Here is a 20146-nt window from a genome sequence, read left to right as displayed (position 1 = left end):
AATTTCTACATCAAACGTAAGATCCAGAATAAAGATACAAAAAAATTAGTATCAGTAAATAATACCCCAGCCCAAGAGTCCGTTCAGCAGCCTCAGCTCTTGTAGTTGGAGTCAGTCCGGGCCCCACCCTCCCAGGCCAGGAGGAAAAGGCCTGCAAGTCAGGGAGCAGGTCTTCCAGGACTAACAGCCAAGATGGTCTCTTGCCTCAGTTTTGCTCAGAGAAGACTCACTGAAATTAACAAGCATGACTGAATTGGCTCCATTAATTTCAGTGGGTCTTCTCTGAGTAAAGTACAATTGACTACCACCCTTCAATAGCATTTAAAGCTTTAGGGAGAGCTTGAATTCGTGAATTTTTGGAAAAAGAAAATCAGGTCACAATATAACGAGAGAGAAATTTTATTGATACATATATTTTTAAAACAAGATTTATATACAACTTATACCGGCATTCCCGGTAACAGACTTACCCTTTCTGTTACTGAAAACTGATGGGTTTCCGCTGCGATTTTATACGTATGAAGTTTCGTTGGCACAACAGTGATAAAGTACTGGAACATCTGGTTGTCTAAAAGGCAAAAAAAAAAAAAAGGTACCTATTGAAACAAGACTCCCCATTTGGGAAAGAAAAAGTCGGCACAGACTTGCAGGCACCGATGTGATTCGAGGTGGGTCGCAGAGTTTTAAAAACAAGCAAAAACTTTCATAAAGGCAACCAGCTGAACCGTAGCCCAATACTGTGATTTGCAACATACAGGCCCGGCCCCTCACAGCTCTGTATTTTCAGAAGATCTGAAGAATCATAGAGTTGGAAGGAAGCAGCCCTGCTAGATTAGACCGCAAGCCAATGTAGCCTGGATGCCTCTGGGTGCCAGTTTCTGGAAATCACAAGTTGGGTAAGTGCCTGTGGGCTGGTTGGCCACTGTGAGAACAGGATGCTGGAATATTGTGGGCCTTTGGCTGGATCCAGGAGAGCTCTTCTTGCACAGCATCCTATTCTCACAATGGTAAACCAGAGGCCTATTGGAAGCCCTACTGGGTCCACCTTAACCCGTGGTTCCCAATGTGGGGCACACGCCCCACAGGGAAGCAATTTAATTTTTAAGGGGGGTGCAATTTCTCAACCTGTGGGTCCCCAGATGTTGTTGAACTACAACTCCCATCACCCCTAGCTAGCAAGGCCAGAGCTCAGGGACGATGGGAGTTGTAGTCCTACAACATCTGGGGACCCACAGGTAGAGAACTGCTGGTTTAGACCAAGTTAATAGCCTCTTAGGCTTCCTCCACGTGAATAGGCATTCACTTTTTGAATAATAAGAATGATATGCCATGGGGAGGGGGGATCAGGATTTGCCGATCAGAAAGTCAGCGGTTCAAATCCCCACGATGGGGTGAGCTCCCGTTGTTCAGTCCCTGCTCCTGCCAACCTAGCAGTTCGAAAGCACGTCAAAGTGCAAGTAAATAAATAGGTAACACTCCAGCGGGAAGGTAAACGGCGTTTCCGTGTGCTGCTCTGGTTCGCCAGAAGTGGCTTAGTCATGCTGGTCACATGACCCGGAAGCTGTACGCCGGCTCCCTCAGCCAATAAAGCGAGATGAGCACCGCAACCCCAGAGTCGGCCACGACTGGACCTAATGGTCAGGGGTCCCTTTACCTTTCGTTTAGGTGGGACATGGCCAAAAAAAGGTTAGGAACCACTGGCCTAAACCCATCGTGATTAAAAGTATTGGGTTATTTGCTAAATAAAATTTATATGTGTGGTTTTTTTGTATCTCTTTCACACACGCACACACAAAATATACTTCTGAATCAGTAAAAGGCTCAACCAGAATTTAAATACACTTTAGTCTTTATAATATTTGAATTTTATGGCTGCCCAGAGCCTCTTCTTTGAATGGGATAAAAAAACAACAACCTCATAAATAATACCAACAACTATTAGGATTATTTTGAGCTGGGGTTTGATGGTGGGGTGGGCTTTCATGTCAAAAGTGCACTTTAAAAGTTTAAGTGAAGATGGATTTTTAACGACTGAAAGAAAGGCAAGAAAATCAAGCATGCAGTAGGAAATAAAAACTGTAAAGTAAGGCTGAACGGAACGTTTTATTTTACTTTTTAAAACTGCCTTTCGATATTGCTTCGACTCAGGGCAGTTTACAGCCGATACAATTGAGAAAAATACCCCCCCCCCAAAAAAAATCACATTCTACTAAGAATTCAGGGAACATAAATAATGTAAGAAGACATGGCTAGAAATCGAACAACATGAAAGATACTTTTCCGTGAGGTGAGTGACACTTACGATCTGATGCAATCTTTTCAGTGCCATCTAAAGGATTGATAACCCCCGTGATGAGCTCCCCAAAAGACAAGTGATCTATCCTGTGGGAGAAGTTGTACGCTGAAAAACAGAACAGAACAAAAGCCGCAGAGTTAGCAGCGCTGCTTACCTTCCCCCAACAGCGGCCATTCTGTTTCAAGTTATGCAGTCCCTGAGAATTGCACTCTAAGCCAAACAACTTCTAACAGCTAACTTCAAGTAAGTAAGGCTTCTAACTACCTTTTAAAAGCGTATTTTAAAAAGGTTTCTTTAAACCCCCACAGCCCCGCACAAAGCGACAACCCAGAGTCAAAACACAGAGCTCATGCATACATACATATGTATGTTTATGTATGGTATAACAGCAGCTAGAACCCTTATAGAAAGGAACTGGAAGAATGAAACGCTCCCAGAGATTACAGATTGGCAGATACTCATGTTAGAATATCTACAATTAGCAAAACTGACGGGAACAGTTAGAGGAATATCGAAACAAAAAACAACTAGAGAATGGATGGTTACGTGGGAGCCGGTTCAAGCTAAATCCTTCGAAGACAGAGGTCCTGTGGCTGGGACGGGACGATATGGGATTGGGGGGTCAACTCCCATCTCTTGCGGGGTGCAATTAGTGCCAGCACCATCCGTTAAGAGTTTGGGTGTAAACTTCAACACCTCCCTTTCCATGGAGGCGCAGACTGCAGCTATAACAAAGGCAGCATTTTTCCATCTCCGCCAAGCTAAGCAGTTGGCTCCTTACCTCTCTCGCCCTGACCTAGCCACTGTGATCCACTCGACGGTCAACTCCAGACTGGATTATTGTAACTCGCTCTACGTGGGGCTTCCCTTGAGACTGACCCAGAAACTCCAGCGGGTGCAGAATGCTGCAGCGAGACTCCTTACGGGGTCCTCGCTGCGAGATAACATTTACCTGGTGCTATACCAGCTGCACTGGCTCCCGGTGGAGTACAGGATCAGGTTTAAGGTGCTGGTTTTAACCTTTAAAGCCCTATACGGCCTAGGACCTTCGTACCTACAGGACCGCCTCTCCTGGGATGTCCCACAGAGAAACTTACGGTCTTCAAATAAAAACATCTTGAAGGTCCCAGGCCACAGAGAGGTTAGGCTGGCCTCAACTAGAGCCAGGGCTTTTTCGGCTGTGGCTCCAATCTGGTGGAACGCTCTGTCACAAGAGACTAGCGCCCTGCGGAACTTGACATCTTTCCGCAGGGCCTGCAAGACAGAGCTGTTCCACCAGGCCTTTGGCCAGGGCACAGCCTGACTCCCTCCTTCAGCAATCTTCGCGGAGCTCTGGCCCAATGGTTGCCATTGGTTTGATTTGAATTAATTTTATAACGAATGATTTTAGAGTGTTGTGTTGTGTTGTACTGTTCTACTGTTTTATTGTTGTTAGCCGCCCTGAGCCCAGCTTCGGCTGGGGAGGGCGGGATATAAATAAAATTTATTATTATATTATTATTATTATTTAAGAATTATGTAAAACTCTATTGTACAAATAACTTCATATTAGCAGAAATTGAGTGATATTTGTAAAGAAAAAGATCAAAAGAATGTATACAAAGCAGAAAGAAATGATATTATACAATGTAAACCTGTGTAAAAAAGAATGTTATATCAAACAGTATAATGAGAAGATGGGAAGGATTAACCTGATGGGTACTTTTACTATGTAAATAACTTTGTCTCTCTTTTTTAAAATTTGATTTCTTTGTTTCTTATCTTTGTTACTTCTTTATTTTTTTCCTTTATAATTTTTTTTTACCTGTTAAGAGATAGTACATAATGTTTGTATAGACATTCAAATCTTTTAATCAATAAAGAATTGATAGTTCAAAAAACAAACAAACACAGAGCTGAAGTGTGCGCAGTCTTCCAGAATGCAAAAATGGATGCAAATATTTACACTAACGTCAGACTGCTGATAAGGAAAGAGAGGATTTGGCACAGACTTACCGTGAGCAGGGTGCTCAAATAAAGAACGACTAAACAACACGGCAGTCATTGTGTTTCAGAATATTAGATGGCTCAGTTCAGTCTGAAACCGTGGATGAGAGCCAACAAACTGAAGCTCAGTCCAGATAGGATTCAGGCACTGTTAGGGGGTGGTTCCCTAGATCGGATGGGTCAGAGATCGCCTGCTCTTGATGGGGTTACACTTCCTCTGAAGGAGCAGGTTCATAGCTTGGGGGTACTCCTGGATCCCTTGCTATCGCTCGAGGCTCAGGTGGCCTCAGTGGCCCAGAGTGCCTTCCATCAGCTTCGGCTGGTGGCCCAAGTACGCCCCTATCTGGACAGCAATAGCCTAACTACTGTTGTCTATGCTCTGGTAACCTCAAGGTTAGATTACTGCAATGCGTTATACGTAGGGCTGCCTCTGAAGACGGTTCGGAAACTTCAGCTAGTGCAGAATTCAGTGGCCAGGTTGCTCACCGGGGCAAGACAGACATTACACTGATCCTGGTCCAACTGGCTACCAATTAGTTTCTGGGCCCAATTCAAAGTTCTGGTTTATACCTATAAAGCCTTAAAACGGCTCAGGACCCCAATACCTCAAGGACTGCCTCTTTCCATATGAACCTACCTGGACCCTGAGATCATCTTCTGAGGCCCTCCTTCGTGTGCCCCCTCCTAGAGAGGTCCGGAGGGTGGCAACACGAGAACAGGGCCTTCTCTGCAGTGGCTCCCCGTCTGTGGAATGCTCTCCCCATGGAAGTTTGCCTGGCGCCTTCATTAGATACCCTTAGACGCCAGGCAAAAACGTTCCTTTTTAACGAGGCCTTTGGTTGATCTTATTGACATCCTATGCCTTTTTAAAATGTGACTTTTGGGGGAGGGCTATTGGGTTGTTGTTTTTATTTTGATTACAGTGGACCTTGGTTTAAGAAAAGTCCTGTTTACAAACAATTTGGTTTACTAACTCCACAAAACAGGAAGTAGTGTCCCAGTTTCCGTCTTAGAATGGAATCCGAACCGTGGAAGGGCGCCAGCGGCGGGAGACCTCATTAGGGAAAGCGTGCCTCAGTTTAAGAATGGTTTTGGTTTAAGAACGGACTTTCCGGAATGGATTAAGTTCGTAAACCAAGATACCACTGTATATATTTTGTGGTTCTATATTTTGATTTTATTCTGTGAACCGCCCCGAGACCTCTGGGTATAAGGCGGTACATAAACTCAACAAATAATGACTCAATAAATAATAATAAATAAATAATAATAACCAGGTCTTTCCACCCACAGATCCCTCTTGTTCCCCTTTACAAAATTTCAATACAAAATTTTTTTTTTCCTTCCAGTAGCACCTTAAAGACCAACTAAGTTAGTTCTTGGTATGAGCTTTCGTGTGCATGCACACTTCTTCAGATACGAAGTGTGCATGCACACTTCTTCAGATCTGAAGAAGTGTGCATGCACACGAAAGCTCATACCAAGAACTAACTTAGTTGGTCTTTAAGGTGCTACTGGAAGGAAAAAAATTTTTTTGTTTTGACTATGGCAGACCAACACGGCTACCTATCTGTAACCAAAATTTCAATGTTATGGATTGCTGTTATTAAAACAGGTGAAGGGGTGCACCTGGTTTCATTTTAATCCAAATGCCAATGACCACACAGAAGATAGAAGTTGGGTAGGGGGATTGTAATGGGAATTGGGGTTGCTTGTGCGTAAATTCCAAACTGCTCCCAGCTGTTGGGGTAGCTAAACCTTTCCCTGATTTGACAGCCCTTACAAGGCGACTGTCTCAGTCACTGGCAGAATCCGTCAGTGGGCGTTCCCTAAACTTCTTCCAACATAAAAGCTGTTTGACGCCAAGTCTCCTCCTCGCCTCTCTGTGCGGAAGTCTCCTGCGCAGAGTGGGCGTGGCCAGCGGAGGTCCTGGGCTCTCCCCGCTGGACCCTGTGGAAGGGTCTTGGAGCCCTCTCTCTGAAGACCCTTCCTCCTCCCCTTCTTTCCTGGTGTCACGCTTATTTCCTTCCCTAATGGAAGTATTCTCCCTCTCCCTGCTGGTCCCTTCTCCTGCATCATCGGAGAGCCCTACCTCCGCTCTGCGCTCTGATGTCAGTTCCCTGACAGGGATTATTAATGGAAGGAAATTACTAATTGATTACAACCATATATGGAATGCAAGAGGGATTCAACAAGAACGGAGTGCTTGAAAGAATAGACTGTGTGAAATACTGGGATGATTTGTAACATTGCCAGCTAAAGAGAGCTCTAGTTCTGATTTATGATGACTTTCGTGAGATGCCAGCTCGATAGAAGAAACAAGGAGATAAACACTGAAAGTAAGCCAGAAGTCGCAGCCCAACTTCTTTCTGCTTTCGGTCTCAGAGAGGCAAAATGAAGCTGTGACAAACCTAGAAATGAGCTTTCGAAGGAGGGGCCAAGTTGAAGAAAATTGACTGATCACAACATGAAGGAAATGAAGAAGGTAAACAAATATTTCACACGGCTACAGGATATAAATCCCCTCTGCAAGTTAATGTATTTGGATTTATTAAACACTATTGAAAGTCATCACATCAGTGGCTGCTAGAACAAAGGATTAAGATCGGAATTGTGGATTAAGAAAATTGGCGCAGGATCAAGAAATAACATCAACTCCTGATAGCTGGAACACAGGAAGTCATCCAAAAATGTTTAATTCAGAACTGTTTAATTGGCTCCTTTGATTGTATTGTGATTTGATATGATTTGGCATTGTATTAATGTGGCCTCCATTGGATTGTTATTAATGAAAAATTAATTTTAAAGTAAGAAGTAGTTGGGTAGGGGGTGGGCAAGGGACAGATTTATCCATGAAAGAAGGGAGGGAGAGAGAGGTGTTCATTATCATACAAAATGACACACACACACACCCAAGCCAATCCGATGGTACCTTGGTTCTCAAATGCCTTGGTACTCAAACAACTTGGAACCCAAACACTGCAAACCAGGAAGTGTTTTGGTTTGTGCCACACTTCTCTTTTGAGTGCCACACTTCTGTTTTGAGTGTTATGCTGAAGTCTGTCTGTGTTTGCTATTTATTTTGCATTTTTGTTTTTGTGGCTCTTTTTTGTTTGTTTTTGTGACTGTGTGGAACCCAGTTCAGCTACTGATTGATTGTGTGACTGTTTATTGCTTTCATTTTATGGATCAATGGTCTCATTGGATAGTAAAATGAATGTTAAATTGCTGCTTTAGGGATTGTTTTTAAAAGTCTGGAACGGATTAATCCATTTTGCATTACTTTCTATGGGAAAGCATGCCTTGGTTTTGGAACGCTTTGGTTTCTGAACGGACTTCCGGAACGGATTAAGTTTGGGAACCAAGGTACCACTGTGTCTGTTCCACAAAACCTGGTGTCAGCGGTAGGTCTGAACTGGTCCAAAAGAAGCCGCCAGAGCTCTTTGAATGTGCCACATCGCAGACGGAGTATTTCAAAATGTTTTTCTTCTAGACATATTTGCCCCAAACATCTCATAACTAACAATCTATTCACGCAAGATCACAAAAGGGACTCACATTCATGGCTCACAAGGGCTGCCAAGTGTGCATGGCCTCTTGGGTGTGGAATTGCCCTAAGGAGAGAGAGAAAAAGAGGGAGGAGGGAACAAAGTTTCAGAATCAAAAGGATGCGATAAGAAGGGCAAACTTCAACAGGCAGAGCAAAGCACCACTTACAAGGGAACACAGCCATTTGGAGACAGCACACCTGGAGATCGTGGGATCGTGGTGTATACAGAAGAGAAACAGGCAACCCAAGACCTAACATTGATCAGTGGAGCCCATGAAATAAGTCTATGTTCTGGGGCCAAGGCAGTGTTCAAATGCATGGCAAAACTGCTGCCAGATGCCATTAATGTAATTCGGTCTAAGCGTTTTAGGAGACCGGTAAATGAAATCTTCACTGTGCCTGGCTTGTTAGTGGACATACTCCATACTGGCTACTCTGATTTGCGAGCGACCAAAACTTGAGACAGGAAAAAAACCTTTAAAGTTGCATGAGCAGAATGCAGCTCTCTCTCTCTCCACCCAGTCTCAAAATAATAATAATAATAATTTATTATTTGTACCCTGCCCATCTGGCTGGGTTTCCCCAGCCACTCTGGGTGGCTTCCACAAAGATTAGAAATACATTAAAATGTCACACATTAAAAACTTCCCTGAACAGGACTGCCTTAAGATGTCTTCTGAATGTCAGGTAGTTGTTTATCTCTTTAACATCTGATGGGAGGGCGTTCCACAGGGCGGGCGCCACTACCGAGAAGGCCCTCTGCCTGGTTCCCTGTAGCTTTGCTTCTCGCAATGAGGGAACTGCCAGGAGGCCCTCGGCGCTGGACCTCAGCGTCCGGGCAGAACGATGGGGGTGGAGACGCTCCTTCAGGAATACTGGGCTGAGGCCCTCTCCAGAGGGTCATGTCCCTGGCCACCCATCCCCAAAGCAGGGAGGGTTGTGTTGCGTGGGGCTACACCAGCAGAGTTCTTGCTGATGCAATATCCCTTCGCCCAATTTTCGGTGATTCCCAAACTTGAGCCCCATTTGGCACAGCCCACACCGTGTACAAGGTCTGAAGGAGAGATCCCATCAGATGTCAAGGAAATAAACAACTACCTGACTTTTAGAAGACATCTGAAGGCAGCCCTGTATGGGGACATTTTTATTGACTAATGTTTTACAATTTTAAATGTGGTGCCGCTGTGGGTTAAACCACAGAGCCTAGGGCTTGCCGATCAGAAGGCCAGCGGTTCGAATCCCCGCAACGGGGTGAGCTCCCGTTGTTTGGTCCCTGCTCCTGCCAACCTAGCAGTTCGAAAGCACGCCAAAGTGCAAGTAGATAAATAGGTACCACTCCGGCGGGAAGGTAAACGGCGCTGCTCTGGTTTGCCAGAAGCGGCTTAGTCCTGCTGGCCACATGACCCAGAAGCTGTACGCCGGCTCCCTCGGCCAATAAAGTGAGATGAGCGCCACAACCCCAGAGTCGGTCACAACTGGACCTAATGGTCAGGGGTCCCTTTACCTTTACCTTGAAGCTGCCCAGAGTGGCTGGGGAAACCCAGCCAGATGGGCGAGGTATAATTATTATTATTATTATTATTATTATTATTATTATTAGCTGCCTTCTGCCAACACAACCACTGGATACAACCCTAACGCTAAAGGTCTGAGAAAAAGAACATTATTCACAGTGGGGAAACAAGCATGTGACTTGAGATTCCTCTGTGGAAGGTTAAACAGAAAGTTAGGAAATCAGCACAGCACTTTGGCAATCGTTCTGTCAGCTTGCCCAACAGAATGATCCACCCTCCGCAGCGTACTGGTCTGGAGGTTTTCCAGACCCCACCAAGCCAATTTTTTTGGGGGGGGGAGCCCTGTAGTGCTAGCGAAGTCCTTGCCCACATTTTCACAAGCAGGACCAGTTTGTTGACTCCCATCCCAAGGGGTTCACAGGTAGAGGGAGATATTCAAAATGTTTAATCTTGAGAGGAGAAAAATCCCAAAGGGCTTTAAAAAAAAATCAAAAGCAGTGTTATAAAAAAAGGGGATGGGAATCACCTCAGGGTCATGGATTTGAGCCCCACGTTGGGCGAAAGATTCTTGCATTGCAGGGGGCTGGACAAAATGAGGAAGGAAATAATCAAAGCTCGTGGTCCCTTTCCAAGTCTAAAAATCTATGATTCTATGAATTTGCTTCAAGGTAGACATGCATATGATCTCACTGCTGATCTGTCCATCATAAAGTGAAGCCCCCAACATGCCGATAACGGAGGGAGGAGTTGGTTTATAGCGTTTTCAGTAAATGAAATGAACATACTTGCCCACAGTTATGTGAAAGTTCCCTGCGACTTTATTAACATACAGCTGCCCATGAATTCTGCAGGCATCTGGAGGTTGCGATGACTTGTCCTCCCTGATGGAAGAAGGAAAACGAGTTACAGCCACGGATAACGTTACTTTTCACGCACCGCGGGCATTTCTGTGTCACCAGTTACGCTATTTGCAGTACTGGGCAAACAAACGGCAGAAGAAGCCAAAAGTTGAGCTCCTCAGGAGCCCAGAAGTCATTGTTGACTTCAGCCTATGAGAGGAAGAAAAGAAAGGGCATGCTTGATTTCAGAAGCAAAAAGAGACACAGTGCTAACATCCAGGAAGAATGTCCTTACAGGCCAGAGCTATCTCAGAATGCATGTCAGAACTGTCAAATCGCTTCCTTTCCCTGCCCCTTAAGTTCCTCAAAAACGCATTTAAGAGCCATTAGTTTCACTGAACTTGCTGGTGAGCAAGCGTAGCATTGTTTCCTGTGGGGAGGAGACTACAGAAGTCTCCTGCAGATCAGTATGACGATCTTAAACACACCTTGATGACACTGGCATTTGCCTCTGAAGAAACATGCGTAAGACCACATGTATACAATTATTATTATTTTTAAGTCCCCTGCATATAGTAAATGCTTGAAGCAAAGGATGAACCGCGAACCGCGAACGTTTACCTTGGTGGCAGTGCCGTCGAGGCACTTTTTAGAGCACTTTTAAATATTATGTCTTGGAGGGAGTGCTCTTCCTGCAGCCTGCTCTGAATTATCTGCAGCATCCTGCAATTCAGATGGATAACGGAGAAAGAATTCAGCAGCGTAAAGCAGGGTTGGGAAACCCACGGCCTTCCAGATGTTGTTTGATGCCCAACACACATCATCCTTGAGTCCAAGCACATCTGGAGGACCACAGGTTCCCCGCTCCATGTGTGACATGGACACAATAAAGCCGTACAGTATTTAGTCATCTATACACAAACACGCACAAGATACTGGCTACTCTTATTTGCGAGCGACAAAAATTTGAAACAGGAAGAAACCTTCAAAGTTGCACCCAAAAGTCATAGAATGAGGGAAAGAAGTATTTGATCCCCTGCTAAATTTGCCCTCTGACAAAGAAATGACCAGTCTGCAATTTTAATGGTAGGTTTATTGTAGCTGTGAGAGACAGAATCTCCGACTTTTTGTCTTCTGGGTTTCTGGGGTTTCCCATTGTTATTCTGTCTCTCACAGCTACAATAAACCTACCATTAAAATTACGGACTGGTCATTTCTTTGTCAGAGAGCAAACGGGCAAATTGAGCAGGGGATGAAATACTTCTTTCCCTCACTGTATGAGCAGAAGGCAGCTTTTTCTCTCTCTCCACTCAGTCTCAGAAAAGCCTCTCCAGAGGGTCCTGTTCCAGCCCACTCATCCCCAAAGCAGGGAGGGCTGTGCTGCACGGGGCTACGCCAGCACAGCTTTTGCTGACGCAATATCCCTTCGCCCAGTTTTAGATGATTCCCAGACTTGAGCCCCATACGGCACAGCCCGCACTGCACAAAGACGCTCTCAGCCCCACTGTATGAGCAAGGGAGCCCTTAAAAAACGCAGTGCTTGGAGGCAGGCAGTCAAGTCAAGTCGAAAGGATCACTGGGAGGAGCGCAGAGAGAAGAAACGCAGTGGTGCATCTGCAGCGGCACAACCGGACGCCTTCATCTGCTCCAGCTGCAGCAAAACATGTCTCTCCTATATCGATCTCTACAGCCACAGCAAACGCTGCAACCTTCCAACAGCTTGACCTCACCCCCAAAGGCACACTCCTCCCTTGTCTTCCGAGACAGATGGATGCCAAGGAACCGGAGGGATGGAGACCGGCACTTTGTATTGTGCTCTGATGCAAACTGGTAGCCAGTACAGCTGCTTAAGAACCGGTGGGATGCGCTCAGTCAGACTGGTTCCAGTCAACAGCTGTATACTAAACTAAGCGAAGTTTCCGAGCTCTTATCGAAAGGCAGCCCCACAAACAATGTGCTGCAGTAGTCCAGGGATGAGGAACCTTTGACCCCAAATATGTTGCAGGACTCCGACTCCCATCAGCCCCAGTCAGCGCAGCCATGGGTCAAGGATCATGGGAGTTAAAGGTAAAGATAAAGGTACCCCTGCCCGTACAGGCCAGTCGTGTCCGACTCTAGGGTTGTGCGCCCATCTCACTTAAGAGGCCGGGGGCCAGCGCTGTCCAGAGACACTTCCGGGTCACGTGGCCAGCGTGACGAAGCTGCTCTGGCGAGCCGGCACCAGCGCAGCACACGGAAACGCCGTTTACCTTCCCGCTATAAAGCGGTACCTATTTATCTACTTGCACTTAAGAGTGCTTTCGAACTGCTAGGCGGGCAGGAGCTGGGACCGAACGACGGGAGCTCACCCCGCCGCGGGGATTCGAACCGCCGACCATACGATCGGCAAGTCCTAGGCGCTGAGGATTTACCCACAGCGCTACCCGCGTCCCATCATGGGAGTTACAGCCCAGCAAAATCCAGAGGGATGCAGGTTTTCCCAACCAGGCAGTAGATCGATCTATGACAACTGCAGCCAGCTCCATTTGCAGAAATTACGCAGCAAATGGACTTGAACTGCAGAAGGCCCCTAAGTGCATTGTGAGCTATTAGCTGTTTACTTTTATTTCTCAGTTTTAAGTGGAAACTGTGTGTGTGTGTCAAATTTAAACACCCACCCCTATTCGGCCTGCTTACATACACTGTATTGCACCTGTATTATTTCTTACCTTTGCCACTCTCTTTGCAAAGGACTGAGTTCAAATATTACCTGCAACGGAGAAGATCGACATTCAGTAAAGCGTTCCGCAAACCAAGGAAAAATTAAAGAATGCCGTGTTAATTTCACACGCCGTGTAACTATCTTAATTTTCCAAACAGCAACAAGAAAGATTTAAAAAGAGATAGTCACAGATTTGAAACTGGTTTTGTATCCCTCACATTACTAGATTTTATTATTTTTTTTTAAAAAAAATATTTTAAGAAATGGAAAATGTTCAGCCCCACAGCAATGATCAATCCTCAAATGAAACTAAGCTTATGTTATTGCATGAACTTGCCTTCAATCCTTGCTATTCTTGGCATTCCTCAACTCCCCCATCCCCCAGTCTAAAATCTGGACTACAATATCCTTGAACAGGGACTTTTATGGTACTTGGTAAGGCAGTGTTTCTTAAACTTAAGTCCTTTGCTGTTGTTGGACTACAATGCCCATCATCCCTGACCACTGGTCCCGCCAGCTACGGATAATGGGAGTTGTAGTCCGACAATAGCAGGGGGGACCCAGGCATCGTGCACACTCTCTAGGGTTCATCCATCTTGTTTTACACACCTAAACCTTGTGCACAGGACCTCTGCGAACTGTGGGTCTTTGCCTAGGCTCATTAAAATGAAAAGTAGTTTTCTACGCCCCTCTACATTTGAATAGAATGTACATTTATGAATAGAATATACATTTATGAATGGAATGGAGCGAACTTACTGGCTCGTAAACTAATCCATCCGCAGAGGATACCATTGTTTCTGCCAGATCTAGAACGTCGGCCCCAATATCTGTTGCAAAAAAGGTTAAATGTTAAGGCAGGCAGGTAAGAATAAAAACAGGCCGGTAAAAGTGGCATATCTAACAGCTCTTTTTCTAACAGTTTGTCTTGAAAAACGTCAAGTTTTCTTCCTTCTGCCTCTTAAGGAGATCTCAGTTTGTCACAGCGACCTTTGGCGCCACACACGTGAAAAAAGATTGTGCAATGGTGAGTTTTTTGAGCCGCCCAATTGCAGCACCTTAAGTGACCCGTTTCTTCCTAATGAGGACTTTGGAAATGTCACAGTCCTTTCATGACAGCAAAGCCTTGCGTGGTTTGTTGCTACAGACTGCTGTCAGCACGTCTGATAAGTAAAAAAGGGCAAGCAAATTTTACAATGCCTTAGTTCAGGAGAAGGTTGCCGCAAAGTATATGGGGATTATTTCAGCTCATTTCGCTTTATATTAGCTCCATTGTGCAATTCTATTTTTCTTTTTCTTACAGTAAGAAAATAATGGATTCTTTTCCCCCCCAAAGACAGAACTGGGTTGATTATTTCCCCTTTTCCAAGTAAAAACCATAATTGTTAGAGGCAACAGAAAAAACCCACAAATGTCTTATTATCTAAAGTTTTATGTGATGCAAAGCTCATCCCGCTTAGCAAAGTTGAACTTAGTCCAGAGCATTAGTAAATGAGGATTTATACCAGAGAAAAAGCAGAAAAATCAGGTTTACTTTGTGAATTAAAGAATGTCAGCACTTAGAAATATGGAAAGCACTTGCTCTGAGCAGATGTACCACATTAAGTTTGTTTTATAGAAAAATGGGGTAGTGTACTAAAGTACTAGAAAATGTAAATCCACACATTTTATTATAATCCATTCCAGTAAAACTTTACAGATATTATTATGTAGATCAAGAAAGCTATATATAATATATTTCCATTATTATTATTTATTATATTTTTAACATCAGTTCTTTTGGGTTAATATTGAATAAAAAGGAAAAAAGAAATAAATATATATGTGTGTATTTAAAAAAGAAATTATTGCTAAAATTAACATCCCTGTGCCATGAGGTAAATGATCACACAGTCCCGGGGACACAATTTTTGACACCAACTTTTGTTTATGTGGGTAATAGTGCCCTCGTATTACCGTAACAAAAACAGTTATTTCAAACTGAAAAAATTAACAGCATTGCATCAGAATACTTACACTGACACTTCATTGCGACAGTAATGTCTATATTGATTCTTAATTTGCTAGGGGGGAAAAGAAGACACAGCATGTCAATTTCACAAAAGCTACGTGAGATTGCTGTAGAATACAGTCGCACCTTGCTTGTCAAATGGAATCCGTTCAACTTCTGAAAACATTCGACACCAAGGCACGGCTTCCGATTGGCTGCAGAAGCTTCCTGCATGCAATCGGAAGCCGCGTCGGACGTTCGGGTTCCAAAGAACGTTTGCAAACTGGAACACTCACTTTGTGGTGTTCAGGAGCCAAAACATTCAAGTCGCAAGGCGTTTGGGATCCAAGGTACGACTGTAATTCTTATGGCATATAGTGCCTCACACGCTTCATAGGAGACAGTAGATCATTTGTATCAGAACTACAAGTGTATACCATGAATTCTGAGCCAGAAGGCTAAAAGCAGATTTAGAGAGGCATTTGCCACATTGCAAAAGAATGGTGGGCGTCACCTCTTGACTTCTGGAACAAATAATAATAATAATAATAATAATAATAATAATAATAATAATTTATTTATACCCAGCCCAGCCACTCTGGGCAGCTTCCAACAAAAGATTAAAAATACATTAAAACATCAGTCATTAAAAACGTCCCTAAACAGGGCTGCTTTCAGATTTCTTTGACATCTGATGGGAGGGCATTCCACAGGGCAGGCGCCACCACCGAGAAGGTCCTCTGCCTGGTTCCCTGTAACTTCGCTTCTTGCATGTTTGGCCTTCCTCAGTTTGCACATGCATGCAAACCACGAGCTAAGTCCCTAATCTCCCAAATCACAGTTTGTAGGATTCAAATGATTATGTCTGGGCTATGTCTCACACGACTGCTGCCCCAGAAGTGTGGTGAACATCTCATGACCGCAAAGTATTGTATTCCTGCTCCTCTTTCAAATTGCTGTTTGTGGATCCCGAGTAAAGAACATTCTGCTTGGTGCTCTATCTATGTCCAGTTAAAATGCCGATCATTTTGCACTCCAGGCCAATGTCTACTGCAAAATCTCACCTTGGCAAAGTATTTCTCCTCGCAGAAAGCCTCAATTAAGCTATCTGAACGGGAATGCTTATAATTTGCTTCACTTCTTCTTGCGTTCACACCCACAAGAGGAAGTAAGGAAAGGAACCAAGTTTGCATTTCTATTTAAAGCAAGATTTGTCTCTACATACAAATCAGCTCTGGATAAAAGTGGTTTTATCTGTGAGTTGAACAGAACCGTCTGAAGAAATCGGAAGAAACGCCTACGAAAGTACCTACATTCAGTGACTTCCGTGTGCATAATACCGTGAACTATCACAGTGCTTCTTAAAAGGTTGGAAGGAATATTGAAAGATATGCAGAGCCTTGGATAAGGTGGAAAGGCAGAAACACTCAAAATACTCTTTTTCTTTTATATAAGGAACAGGAAGTTGAAGCAAGTCAATAGATTTAGGAAGGAGCCCCCACATTTAACTGGTCAAACAAGGCAAGATAGTTCGCCTGGGATTTCTTACCAAGGGGTACAGCATCTCAAAATTTCCAGGCACCTCCTGCTCATTAGACTGATGCTGACATCAGCCAATTATCTCCATGACAACAAAGCAAGGAGCCAAAATGCACAACAGTTATTATTTGCCAAAGCATTAAGATCACATCGGCTTCAAACAGAGAGGCAAGACGCTGATGACTCCCCAAAGCGATGCACAGCAGGCAGACACGTGGCCAAATGTGCTCTGATCTGAATATTATTATTATTTCTCAACTTGGGGGATGCAAGGCAGGCAACCCGTTAGCCGTGTTTAAGAGACTGGGAGCAAGTCACGGATTGTATGCTCTCTTCCCATCGATTACGAATTCGTTGCAAGCTTTAACCACTGTTATAGCACCGAGATTAACCATGGTTAACATGAACTTGGGTTGGGCCATAAACAAGAATTGAAGTCAGGGCTTCAAACGGCTCAAAAATCACGGTAAATAGTGAGCCCCCGACTTATAGCAGATTAAAAACCCTGGACGGAATGAAAAGGTGTTCAGCTGATTGAAAATGGCATGAAAAGTGTTGGGGGAGATAATTTTATAACTAGGATGCCACCACGGAAAGGACTCTTTCCCCAGTAGCTACCAAGTGGAAAACTCCCCAGAATGGGCCCCAGTGAAGTCTTAAACCAGGGGTGCCCAAACTTTTTTCAAAGAGGGCCAGATCTGATGAAGTGAACAAGTGTGAGGGCCGACCGCAGTTGCTGAGCTCTTTTTAGGATTGAAGTTGTTGAGATTTTTTTACAATTCTACCCCAAAGTTGCTGAGCTTTTTTTAGGACTTTACCCCAGGACATATACTGCCAAAGGGGAATGATTTATTTAATGAAGGATGATTGTTAGCCACCCTGAGCTTTTCTGTGAGGAAAGGAGATATACATTGGTTTTATATTCTGATTTTGTCCTGTGAACCGCCCAGAGGCCTCCGGGTATAGGGCGGTATATAAATTCTATCAATCAATCAATCAATCAATCAATCAAAATAGGTAAATAAAGGTGAAGTCTTGTGGGAAAGGGAAAGGAGACTTTACCCTTGAGGGGAATGACTGCACAATCCTGCAGGCCATTTTTAACTCTTAACCATAAAGGTAAAGGGACCCCTGACCATTAGGTCCAGTCGTGACCGACTCTGGGGTTGCGGCGTTCATCTCGCTTTATTGGCCGAGGGAGCCAGCGTACAGCTTCCGGGTCATGTGGCCAGTATGACTAAGCCGCTTCTGGCGAACCAGAGCAGCACACAGAAATGCCGTTTACCTTCCCACCGGAGCGGTACCTATTTATCTACTTGCACTTTGACGTGCTTTTGAACTGCTAGGTTGGCAGGAGCAGGGACCGAGCAATGGGAGCTCACCCCGTTGTGGGGATTCGAACCGCCAACCTTCTGATCGGCAAGTCCTAGGCTCTGTGGTTTAATCCACAGTGCCACCCGTGTCCCTGCACTCTTAACCATGGCCAGCAGCAAATGGATAACCGCAAGAACATGCAAATCCAATGGTGTCAGACTTTTAAATACTAAGTGCCCAACCAGCATGGCAGCTGATTCTGAAAGGCAGGAAAGCACATTAATTCCTACAGGATGTGACCAGCAACCTCATGGGCTTAGGTGATGGATCTGATCACAAGCTCAAGGACAACGTTCACATTAGAAGTAATCAAATCAATCGTCATGTGATTTCTTCCTACAGACATTACTGAGAAGGCATGGAGTTCAGCCACACAGTAATGGCTCTCACGCTGCCAGAATAACATGAATTATCCCCAGGTAACTGGTCACATCTGTTGGACTCTGACTAAATGCCACACTTCCTCTCCTCAATTCTTCTTGCCCCAGGAGATAGGTAATAATTTTGTTTTTCAGCTTCTCAAGCAGCTGGGCGTTGCTGTTACCAGGGCAACCTGGATTCAAATGGAAATCTGAAAGCTATTGCCTGAGGGCAGCCAAGATGTTTTTAGGAAGCGTAAAACAGCATGCAATCCGCACAGGTTTGAAAAGCAAATGAGCGAAAAATTACCTTGTAAAATCTTTATCTACTTCATATTCATATTTCATCCAGGTGTCTCGATAGACCATAAACTCCATTATGGTTAAGAGAGCCATCGTTGTAAATGCTATTAAAGAAACTGGGAAGAAAGAAAGAAAGAAAGAAAGAAAGAAAGAAAGAAAGAAAGAGCTAGCATAAATACAATATTAACTGAATCTGCAAGGAGAAAAAACGGAATGTGGAACACACTTTCTACTAAACACATTAATATATTAAGCACTGCAGTTTGAAAAGTTTCTTCCTACTTTGCTTCTGGACAGCGATGCAAACTCAGGAAAAATTACTCTGTTCCTAGAAGCTGTCCGCATGCGACAGCAGCCACACCCTGGGAACAGCTTCAACTGCGCAACTAAACCAGGAGAGGGTGGTTGATGGGTCTCAAGCCCTCATTGAGTTAGAGACTTGCCCCCTTGCATGCAAATACAGATTCTGGTGGATTGAGCAGACGAAGCCAGCAGTGGGTCCAGCAGTCAAGAAGACAGTTTCTGCATGTGCCGTCGAGGGGAAATGAGAGTCAGATTGGCCTCAGAAACCTGGGAAAGTAGCCCATCTGGGGGGGGGGGGGGAAACTCTGATCCTAAACCTCTGCTGCCTTATGGGATATCTTCAGGAGGAGGAAACCCTACACAAATCCAGAGTGGAGATCCTAAGACGGCCGGATGGCGCCTTGCAAGCCTCCTTCTGGCAACTCTTGGAGCTAAGCTGGTGCCAAATGTCTTGCTCTGCTTTCCCTCGGACCACATCAGCGAGGCCAAGAAGGGTCTTGTCTAGGCAGCCCAGGACCTCCAGACACACTGCCCAGCCTTGTGTCCCCTAATTCATCTCCCCTTTCCCGCTCTTCAGTGTGATGGATCAGTTCTCATGATGCCCCTCGGAGGACATGGAAGGGGAGCGCTGAGGTGAAAGTCACAATCGTTATTCCTAAAAGGCAATGGTCTACACAAGCAACAATAACAAAAAAGAGCCTTGCTGAATCAGAGCACAGGCCTATCTGTCCCAGGCATCCTGTTCCAATTTCTCGCAGTGGCCAACCAAACAATTATGGGAAGCCTGTGAGCGCAAATACAGAACTTGCAAATTCTATACCTGAGAGATCATAAAAATGGGTGAAGGGGTTGATCTGTGGTAGGAAAGGACACACCATATTCAGTAACAGAAGCTCAATGAGTTCTTGCAATGCAAAAACCCGGAAAAGGTCTGCCGACAAAAGAGAGAGGAGGAATGCTTTTTGTACCAATTACAGGTTTTAAAAAGCAAATTCTCAACCCTTTTTTCCCCTTTCTCCTAATGAGCAAAGAGCACACATGAAAAGCACCAGAAAAGGACTAGAGGCCAGTCTGTAGCACAATATGTTCAGTTCAGGTATTCAGAAAGCAGCCTTTTCATTAAGGCTGAGTAATCATTCGGGCAAGCAAAATGTAACAATGCTAATCGTGCAAAAAGAAATCCAAGACTGCGCACGCTTCTTGGGGAGCAAGTCCTCTGGCACAACCCACCAAAATTCTGTGGGGAGGGAGGTATTATTTGGGGACTTTGGAGTAATAGCCTGCCTGTGCAAGAGGGCGAAAAAGGCAGCCACAAATAGTGTTTCTGTTCATTTAACGCCGCCTACAAACTCTGGCATATCCCCTCAGTTGTATCCCAGAAACTGCTACATA

General features: G+C 44.6%; 1 protein-coding gene across 1 annotated transcript in view; it reads right to left on the bottom strand.

The window, feature by feature from the left end:
* Positions 1 to 20146, bottom strand: part of ERGIC2 (ERGIC and golgi 2) — a 39968-nt gene that overhangs the window by 5446 nt on the left and 14376 nt on the right. Inside the window, exons 4-12 of the mRNA XM_083575320.1 lie at positions 18459 to 18567; positions 14903 to 14949; positions 13646 to 13716; positions 12894 to 12934; positions 10807 to 10908; positions 10132 to 10227; positions 7841 to 7896; positions 2303 to 2401; positions 471 to 568 (exon numbers count right to left, since the gene is read on the bottom strand). Of these exons, the coding sequence (XP_083431446.1) occupies positions 471 to 568; positions 2303 to 2401; positions 7841 to 7896; positions 10132 to 10227; positions 10807 to 10908; positions 12894 to 12934; positions 13646 to 13716; positions 14903 to 14949; positions 18459 to 18567 (719 nt within the window). The remainder of the gene's footprint in view (positions 1 to 470; positions 569 to 2302; positions 2402 to 7840; positions 7897 to 10131; positions 10228 to 10806; positions 10909 to 12893; positions 12935 to 13645; positions 13717 to 14902; positions 14950 to 18458; positions 18568 to 20146) is intronic.

This window comes from Podarcis filfolensis (genome assembly GCF_964270895.1).
Source record: "Podarcis filfolensis genome assembly, chromosome: 10".
NCBI lineage: Eukaryota > Metazoa > Chordata > Lepidosauria > Squamata > Lacertidae > Podarcis > Podarcis filfolensis.
This window is presented reverse-complemented; position numbering and strand designations above follow the sequence as displayed.